The 10,308-nt window shown below is 44.6% G+C and overlaps 2 protein-coding genes across 2 annotated transcripts in view; one reads left to right on the top strand and one right to left on the bottom strand.

Moving 5' to 3' along the window:
* T265_05935 (hypothetical protein) overlaps positions 1 to 10,308 on the top strand; it is a gene marked incomplete at both ends in the record, with an annotated part of 51,463 nt that overhangs the window by 34,545 nt on the left and 6,610 nt on the right. Inside the window, one exon of the mRNA XM_009171082.1 lies at positions 4,659 to 4,982. Within this exon, the coding sequence (XP_009169346.1) occupies positions 4,659 to 4,982 (324 nt within the window). The remainder of the gene's footprint in view (positions 1 to 4,658; positions 4,983 to 10,308) is intronic.
* T265_05934 (hypothetical protein) overlaps positions 6,779 to 10,308 on the bottom strand; it is a gene marked incomplete at both ends in the record, with an annotated part of 38,369 nt that continues 34,839 nt past the window's right edge. The window contains 2 exons of the mRNA XM_009171081.1: positions 6,779 to 7,184; positions 9,756 to 9,920. Coding sequence (XP_009169345.1) covers positions 7,047 to 7,184; positions 9,756 to 9,920 — 303 coding nt within the window. The remainder of the gene's footprint in view (positions 7,185 to 9,755; positions 9,921 to 10,308) is intronic.

The raw sequence follows: 10,308 nt of genomic DNA, 5'->3' as shown, positions 1-10,308 counted from the left end.
TTTCGTGAGATGCGCACTGCCGATGATTCCCAATAAGGATGAAACAGCTGTACAGTGCTTCTCGGCTTTTCAGCATAGATTGGCTTTACTTACAGGACGAAGTCTCCACAAAAATCTCAAATCTCCTCACACCACCAACAAATATAAAACAACTGTACAATGCCTCAATGTTTTCTTCACTTATTGTCTTCGCTTGCGGAACGAAATCTCTGATAAATATACTTTTGACGTCTTAGATGTTGTAATGTCTATCTTTGTAGCAGTCTTCCTGGCTTTTTTGCACAGAACGCTGTGTGACAGATCTCATCGTGAATCTCCAACAGCTTTTGGAGCAGTTTAAAAGAATTTGTAGCAGGATTTGATTGCTGAACGCTCCCTTAACAGCTTTGGGTTTTACAACGACAAATTCAAGGAACCAAGCACCGCTGTCTGGGTGACTTTTGAGTTCGATAGCTACTGAACGAATGCCACTGGTCTATCCTGTCTTCTAGCTAGAAATCAAGACACTATGAAAGTACAGCTGGTTGGAAGACTAGAGAGTACCGGATTCCGTTCGAATAACACGAGTGCTGTACATGTTCCCCAAATGATAGGTCAAACGATATTGTTAATTGACACAAGAACGGAGTTGTTGTTTTCATTGTAATCACATTAAGCTTTCGACAAATATAATCATTTGAAAGCCAGTTTGGCTTTCAGGGGAGGCTTATCTGAATCTCCCTTTTATGCTATTCTTCAGCTGAATTTGCTACGAAAAAGCGCCTCTTGTTTCAGTTGGTACCATAATCGAGATTTCAAGATATAAAGGAAACTACTCACAAGGTTGTTAAGCTTTGGTCATGTGGATGACCTCTGCTGACTCCGTCGAATTAAACCTCAGTAGCTTAAGCGTCGGTGCTAAGCCCCTCTCGGCATACCAAACACATGCGTCCACCTCATCTACATTCAAATCACACTGGTTAGATTGGACCATTGATGGTTCGGTCGATATCACAGTAATGAACCGTTGCTCGTTTGTTTGATTCGATGACTTCAACCAAATTGGCAACAACTATGTCCATTAATGAACAAGGTTGATCTGTAAAATGAGTAATAATCTTAACTCCACTCGTTGTACTACATGCAAAGAGAGCTGGTAAACACAACAGGACACTTGGCACAAAAATGACTCCTCCGTTTTAAGCAGCACACAATACTACAGTGACCTGGTTCAGCCTGAACGTGTGGAGCTAGCAGCTGATCAACAGTCTGTTGTTCAACTCACTTGCACAGGTCCATCGATCGCTCGCAGCCGTCTTCATCTCAGTAGGTAGGTCTCATTCACGAAATTTTAACCCACAGACCAGGCTAATAGACCGCATACCTACAGGAACCTATAAACAACCCCCCATGCTTGTCTTCTAAAAGGCGGCGGCCCATCTAGGAGACACCTGTAGCTGCCTGGGGAATTCAGGAGGCAGTTGACTCTCTGTATGTATGATTGTCCAAATTCGTTTGAGTGAACCCAGGGCAAGGGGAGCATGTGCTTCTAACAAATAGAGTCGTCGCGGCAATTTTAGGGTCAGTTTCCGAAGAAGAAACTACTGAGTCGTTCAAAATGTCACGGCGGATGGGGCAACAAGGAAAGGCCAGGTGAGAGCGGGTAGCATTTTATTAGGTGAGCATGATTGCAAAGAGTGCATTGTTTACCACAGACATCCGTTCTACAAATTGTTTACCAAACTTTTCTGAAACATTTGCGTTTGGTCAATCGTACTGGTGCTTTTGAAAGATGATTTTCAGGAAGTAAAGCGAATGCAAAACATAAACTTCTGACTGTAACACCTTTTTGACACATAGCTGTGATGAAACTCGAAGAGAGTACGAAAGCCAGGAGCTACAGAAGCGGTGAGTGGGTTCAAACAAAGGATCGGTCAATGCTTTTGCCAATTTACAACTGAGCTAGGACAGCAAATTTGGTTAGCAGTGTAGCAAAGTTTGTAATCAATAAAGAAGCCATCGTTTAGAAAGGTCCGATAGTCCGTGCACTTATTTCTGGGCAACATTTTGCTTTTGTCGTGAAAGCAAATGTATAAATGCCCGGACAGAGAAATGTTTGGCGGTATCTCTTTCGACTAAAATACTAAATCAGTATTAAGTTTCTTGTTATTGTAGGTTGTTGTCTTAAGACTGATTTATTGGAGGGTTTGGGGTAGTTATTTATTTGGTTTCATAACCTCATGTATGAATGAGCCTTTGCACAAGACGTAAAATTTATGCCGGCATATCAAACGCCACTGGCTTACACAGACTCGCTCAGCATCAGAAACTGATCCTGATGCAAGATGCAGGAGACAAACAATGTAGCTGTCTAGTAGAACCGTTGCTATTTCTGCGGGTTTCGCATCAACCTTCCTAACTTCCAAGATATGTAAAACGCTCCACAGCCTCCAGTGCCTTTCCCTGGATCGTAATTGGCGCGTTCACGAGCATGGCCTTACACTTTGTGGGTGCAAAGTGCATATCAAAGGACCAGATGACTTTGGTCAGTTCATAAAAAACACCTGGGCCTTCTTCTCCCCTTCGAAGACGAGAACGTTGTCATCTGCGTATTCCAGATCGACAAGGTCTTCGTCACGCGCTATTTAAACACCAGGGTTTTGGAGACCTTCCAGCGTTCATCTCATGTGTTCATCGACCACGAATTCAAATAGGAATGAACGGAGTGGACATCACTCACGGACACCGCTTTGTGTACGGAAGCTTTTGGAGAGCTCGCCGTATATTCTTACACATCCGGAAGTCTGAGAATACAAAGAGCTTATTATGTTCACTAACTTCCGGGGCATTCCTTGGTGGACAAGCGTGTCAAGATGAATAGACTGGTCATGCGAGTCGAACGCACCTTGAAAATCCAGGAATAGTAATATTGTGGGTCGCTTATACGTATGGCGTTGTTCTAGCAACCGACGGAGTGTGAAAATTTGGTCAACACAACTCCTACCAGGCCGGAATCCCGCTTGCTTCTCTCGAGTTAGTGTCTCACGAGCCACCATAAGGCGGCGAAGCACAAGTGACACCAACAGTCTCGACCGGGATCAAGCTGATCTCCCTGTGGTTACCACACTCACTATGTGCACTTTTTTTTGAAAATGCGCACTATCACCGACTCTGCCCAGTTGTTAGGGAAAGGTTCCTTTTCCCAAATGCAAGCAAACAGATCAGACAAGCACTGACTGAGGACTCCACCTCCATCTTTGAACAATGCGGGTGGGAGGTCATCCAGACCAGAGGCTCAGTGGCGCTTGGGAGAACATATGCAGTCGTAAACCTCCGATACTGTAGGCGGTTCCACGTTCACCGTTTAGGTTCTAACGTCAACTGATGAGTGGCAGCTGGTGGCCACGACAATTGTTGTTCGAAGTATTCGGTCCACTAGTCCAGGCGTTCTTCTTTATGCAGGATGGTCACTCCTCTCCTCTCCTTAATGGTTTCACTCACAGGTGGTTTCCGGGGACAGGCCGCACGGATCAACTGAAATAATTTTCGGGCATTACCGGCTTCCGGGGCCTCTTCCATTTCTTTGGCCACTAGCACCAACAAACCTGTACTGTTTAGTGATCTCGACACAGTCTTTACGGACAGGTGATCTGAGACGTCTCCACGTTTTTTATCACCGGTGTCCCAGTATCGGATGGTGTCGACAATTTCTTAACGAGGTAACTGGAAAACGGGTGTTCAGTTGTGTAGCAAGTGAATGGAGTGCGAAAAACGTTCAGCACTATCACCTGCGGTATATCGACCATGTGTTGCACATTCCGAATCATCGTCTGCCAAGACGAGCGTTACTCTCTTCGGCTTCTTCACGCAGCGCGAGGTGCTCAGCAGATGAATTGGCAGAAAAATATGAGAGATTACGACGAAGCTGGGTGCTGTTGACTTGGTTCACCTTGCAAGATGTGATTCACGTGACAACCTAGGCTTGGGTGAAGAGATTGTGGGAAGTCGCGCTCAATCGATTTCACTAGAGTCCTTATCTTTAGTTTCTATCCATATTGTTTGATTGAGCGCACCTCAAAATGTTTCCTAAAGGCCAACACAAGAACACCTCCCTCACCCATCCTTTTTGGTTGTATAGCAGTGAAACAGCAGTGTCAACACTAATGTTGGTCTCTTATGATGACCACATTTCTGGTAGTGGAAAGCCACTACGGACTAAAAAGATCGCTTCAAAAACAATCCAACAATCTGGAAGTAACCAATGAGGGAAGGATCAACAGCCCTATCCAACAGTTTTGCACTCTACCCGTGGAGAATGCCTTATAATGAACAACATGCTTTCAGTTTTATTATTCGCCTCACGAGCCAGTATCTTCCACTTACTATTTCAACCACCCGGGATAAGGCGGAAAAAGCAGTTGATTGGTTGGTACTCGTCACCTATCAAGCAACTGACAGGCTTGTCAACCATCGATGGTCAGACAAATGGCTATCGACTGAACCGTTAACGCCGTGCTGCTTGTTTTTCAATCAGACGGACGACTGACTAGCCTAATAATAGAAAACTAAGCTTTCACTAGTTCAGCCGTGTGGCGGACCGTTATTATTGTAACTAAATTCATGCTACTTACAAGGTTACTAAAGAAAACAATTCATGTCATGATTACGTTTTTTGCTAGGCCCATTGGATGCTAGACTGGAGCAACTTGGCAATATCTCTGCCCTCGTGCTCCTTCCGGGTGACACGGCAGGAATGCAGCGAGTGGGTGTTGCAGCTGAACGATTAGCAATATTTTTATACATGGATGCTCAACCTACGCATCGGCTGATGCAGACTGCCTTCGCTCATTATTGGTTTTCAATTGCATTATCTGTCGAGGATCTCGATTCGCACGTGAACGAAATGGAGACGATTCGGTTTGCAATGTTGGGCACTAGTTTATTTGTTGAGTTGGACAAGCTGGTAACAAACGCTTCACTGAGAGTTCAGACAACAGGGTCAGGTGTGTTGTGGGTGGGCTGATAAATGACTTATTAATCCAGATTGACCTTGACTTACTATCGAAGGGTGCGGTGCGTGTTCCTGTTAGCTTGCTTATCGACTTGTTGCTTGAATGGTGTCTGCGGGACTTGACCTCTATGGTACCCACCCGTGACCGATTTCCGTTTGTCTCCAAAGAGACGCCTGTTTCTTAAGGCGTTGATATGGACATAGGTTTCGACTCTATTCTCATTGAATTGACGGTTCTCCACACGCAGTGATGCATAGAGAGAACTTACTTCAAAATAATCACTGATCGAATTCATTGCAGAGTATAATTTTTTATGATCTCCTCCTCGTATCTTGCGTTCCCACATCCCAAGATATTCACGGTCTCTGGATTGAACTTTAATCTTTGTATCAAGAAATGAGAGATTTTCAGCTGGAGTATATTTTCTTACTCGTGCAGCAAGTTTTTCTCTGGTCTTAGCACTAATTTCATGAAGTTACACTTGTACATGGTGTCATTTTTGATATCTTCGGTTTTGAAAAAAAAAAATCCACAATGTGAAGGTTGCTTTGCGGGTACTATAGTTCCTTCCGCTTGAAGTGGCCTCGTTCGACAGAACTAACAGACCTTATTGTCTTCAGTCATTTTACTCAAAATTCTGATAAACTTTTCAGGTTGTACACGATATAGGTGATTTTGTTCTTCCCGTCTGAGTAGCGCAGTGTGTCTGCACTGTGTAGTAATAGTATGAAGAAATGTGAGTGTTCTTTGCGTCCGTGAAGTTACGTACGTACGTGAAGTTAAGTGATTCTCAACAAGAATGAAACAGCTGTACAGTGCTTCTCGGCAGAGCTTAACCTCACTTACATGACGGACGCCCAATTGGACAGTTTAACTTTCCTTGATGATCACAGGTTGATTGCTGTGGTAGCTTAGCTCCTGATTGGACTGTCTCTCTGATGCTTACATGTTCGTAGTACTGCTGAGTGAGTATGTATTGGGAAGAATACTGACAACTCAAGTTGCATAGACATCCGTTGGTCCAATCACTGAGCTGGACAATTTGGCTGTGAGTTTCATCACTAATCAGGTAGCTGGACAGGGGTACATTGCAGTTCCACAGAGCCTGAAGTCTGATTCGGCACAACTGCGCAATGAATTCGTGTGAACTGCCAAACTCAAAAAAGGACTAACGAAAATCTGAAGATGTTAATAGCGCTTATTTGTGAGAGAAAATTATAGAAAATAAAATGGATAACTTGTTTGGGAGCGCACAATGGTGATCCGCAGCGGTCAGCTGAAATCTACGATTGCCCAAGATTCAGCACTGATTAGAAAAATTTTAACGATCACACCGAGTTGCTTAGAAAGGTTACTATTCCGCTACTTCATCATACTATCAGATGGGATGTGCCTTCTTCACATTTGTCGCAATGAGGATACGTTTTCACGCACAAGCGAGCCGCCTACCACAATTCTAAATGAAAGTTAATCAGGAATAGTCATAATCACATTGAGCCTTGAGATCCTGCAGACTTCGCGGTTGTGGAGTCACATTAATGGAAATCAGCCAACCAGCAGCCAAAACTCTGTTGACTGAAGACCACCAAGAACGCGGCTCTCTAGGTTGCGTGGAATTCACCTCGGAATTAGGACACACCCAGCTCTCTGAAGAAAAAAAACCTAACTGAAGTGAACTACGCTGCGCGATGTAAGTTTGGTGACAGGGACCAGGATAAACTATTCTAACTCTAAATAATTCGTACTTCAGTGTCCGAGAGAAATGTAGTTAAGAAAATATGGTACGAGCGTTTACTTAGACAGACAGAACACTGAACCATAGACAAAGCAGGAAGCTTAACCGCAAAATAAACAAAAAATAACGGCACAAATGACCTCAGAAAAGGAAGTCAAGGGAACAAAATAGACGAGGACACATCACAGACTGAAGGAGAGTACCGAGTGATTGCTTTTTTTCTGTATAACCAGAAAAATAAGTTGACAGTAAGTTTGAGCTATAAACTAATCGGAGAATTGCCGACGATGGTGCGGGGAAAATGCTTGTTAGTCAGTCATTTATGTGCAATGAGATTTTGCATTCCCATGGGCAGGTGTCAGTGGTTGCAACGGGGACAATAAAGAGGAATTCAGAATCTCAGAGGCAGACGGACGATGAGTCGGCAGGGGGTTGAGAAGCTGGAGCAGAAAATCACGCTAAAAAGGACAAAACGAGAGGTGAAGCGCGTTAACTGGAGAAAGCTGGAAGCCCTGTGCAATTCGTACAAGAGCATAATCACAAGTTCGAAAATCACGCTAAAAAGGACAAAACGAGAGGTGAAGCGCGTTAACTGGAGAAAGCTGGAAGCCCTGTGCAATTCGTACAAGAGCATAATCACAAGTTCAAGTGATGTTGCTGAGGGGAAATAGTTTGAAGAGGTAATTTGTCATGGGCTTCCCCATCACCATTGACAGCAAATCAGTAATGACCACGATGCTTCGCAGCAGCACGCTCACAGGGTTTAGCTAATTATATTTAACACATTAAAGTGAACACAACGCAAAAATTGATGTGAAAATGACCCAGAGCAAGTTTATTGCAAGTATTCGCAGGTGCCTATACCATCATGTGATCTGGGAAGAAATTGATAGCATGGATGCCACCGACATCGGCTAGCTAGTCAAGAGTACACCATCCTGAAAATTAGACGGTACCAACAATACCTAAACCATGTTTTCTGCGATTGAAGCACCTTATGTTCAACCAAACACCCGTTTTCTAGTCAGCTGGTTACCAAAAATCAGCAACGATTCTGAAGCACCGGTGGTAAAAAAACTGAAGACGCTTTACATTATCTGTCCGCAGTGGTTACGTCTCGCAGCCATACAACACAGCCATTACTTTAGCCTGATACACTGAACTCTTGAGAGCCAGTGATGCGCCTTTTAGACGCCACACCTGACGCAAATTAGCAAATGTGATTCGGGATTTCGAGGCCCTTGCACTGGCTTCAGACACACTTCCGTCAGAGCTAATACAACAACCGAGGTAGGTAAGATTCTCCACGGCTTCCAGTGACTCTCCAGTGGTTGGTAGATGAGTGAAGTAGGCACTTTCCGTCATCCATCATCATCAAAGACAGCAACATCAGTGTTGGCACTGATGTTTCACTGCCGTCATCCGTGCACCTCGTGTCTATTTCAAGGCGACAAACCAAGCAAAACTCGGAAGAGCTAAGCCTCTCATGACACCAGCGGCCACAGCGGTGTGTGAACTCTCTCTCCGAATACCCGAAGTGTCAAAGGAGATCTTTGGCAATTTCGGAGCGACAGTCCGTTTTGGCATAAGCAAATGTAACAAAAAGAAGGAGCGAAGGAACTTTCATCGCGAGTTTTCACAGAGGTGACCACAAACGGGTATGCAATCAAACAAGGCGGTTCCGTTCGACGACTGAAAAGACTACTCACCCCGTCGTGTCCAGCTTCAGTGGCCCTCGTTTCACCAGAGATACGCATTCGAAGCCGGAACAGAGCGACAGAATGGCTAATTCAACTGCACCACTCGCGTACTTAATTATTGTTTCTGACAGAAAGCATAAATCAATGCAGAGGGAACCTAGCGTACAAATGAGACCAGGATGTTGTCCTGCTTGCTTCAGAGTAGGAACATTAAAAACAGATAAACAGATAGGGATTCGGAAGGGACGCAAAGAAATTGCCATCGAGAGGTCAGTCTTAGTGCGGAGACCTGCGGATGTCCTCACCTCACAGCGGGTGAGGTACGGCAGAAGAAATATGTAACAGTGTACGAAAAGACATGTCAACATTAGCCACTCTACCGTATGCAACACCTAAGATGTTCCGACTGAGGGTACTACTGGAAGACCGATGTGACATGCCAGTATTTGGGTTGTGAGATTTCTACGCGGATCAAAGTACTGTCAGGCAACCGCCACCTAAATGGGAGAGTGATTAGCGCCCTCAACCGAAGCCTTAATGCAAGGCAATGGGTGGGTACTGGTGTAACGGTGATACTACTGATGGGCGAGGCATGTGAGTAGTATGTTTTCTTGTAAATCCGCTTTGCGTCTCTTGAAAAGTGAGATCTATCACGGAATTTGTGGAGTCGCTTTGTAGCATTTGCTTGGATTTGAGCAACAGTCGATGAATATCCAGGAAAGTTCAGGAAGACGTGTTCAAGGAGAAGGTGGAAGGAAGTTTTTGTAAACAAGATGCGTATGAGAGTTTTGCTTTCCTGCCCAATAGTCTGTAACTGTTCAGTTGGGATTTTCTAATAAACAACTCCGCAGCGAAGGCCTTCTTCCTTTCACTGGTATGCTATCACAACAGTTGAGGTTCTTAAGGAAGACGTCATCACACCTGTACCAACCTCCGAACTCGAGGACCAAGAGACAGTGTTCGTCACTCATTCAATCCAGGGACTAACTTGGCAGAAGGAAATCCGTGAGTATCAAGGTATAGATCGATGCGTGAAAGAGATACACAAACCGCCACGGCCCGATAAGGTCCAGTCTCGCTTATTGGCACACTAATTACTACACGTCGGCTCATCAACAAGACACTAATGAACTCTGAGGAACAACGTCCTTATGTAGAGCTTGATTACATCCATATAGATGCTCACTACCGATGAATAAGAAGTGACCATCCCATCACAAAAGACATGCGTGCCTAAAAGACTTATTTATCGCTCACTACATGATGAAAACGACAGAAGTGATAAACACAACTGGAAAGAGGAATAAAGTGGATCTGAAAATAACTCACTTCGTCTGCGTGCTTTTGACTGAAGTGATGAGGGAGGCGCCCAAGCTTTGCTTGCGTTAGAGTATGAATACGTTCCATGTTTGTCCCAAACGGAATCAAGAGTTCCGTGAAAATCAAGCCCAAAGAGAATATATCCACCTTGTAATCATACGGATCTCCACGTTCCTGTCGACATAAAAATGAGGCAAAAGAGAATAGGCGGGTTTTTATGGTGAGGTTCAAGGAGAACCCGGTTACAAAATACTTGAAACATATACACCAAACACGTGCACCTTAGTCTAAAAATCATAGCACATTTATCCAATTCATTCACCGTAATCGTTCGAAGAGACATCTCGGGTGGAGTCTTAAAAGACGGAAACTCGTATGCTCTTGTCCGTTTCAGGAGTCAGAAGCCCATTATAATGTGCCACATCGGCCGTCGCGTGGTGCCATCAGCCGGGTCGCCTTACTTGCTGCATACAGCAGGGCGGGTAAGCGAAAACATGCTACTGCTGACGCCTCCCTTCTTACACTTTCACGTTTTCCGTCTTCCACCCTCCCCCGCCCAAAT

The sequence above is a fragment of the Opisthorchis viverrini genome (assembly GCF_000715545.1).
Source record: "Opisthorchis viverrini unplaced genomic scaffold opera_v5_118, whole genome shotgun sequence".
NCBI classification, from domain to species: domain Eukaryota; kingdom Metazoa; phylum Platyhelminthes; class Trematoda; order Opisthorchiida; family Opisthorchiidae; genus Opisthorchis; species Opisthorchis viverrini.
The sequence above is the reverse complement of the archived record's forward strand: the minus strand, read 5'-3'. Positions and strand labels throughout refer to the sequence as shown.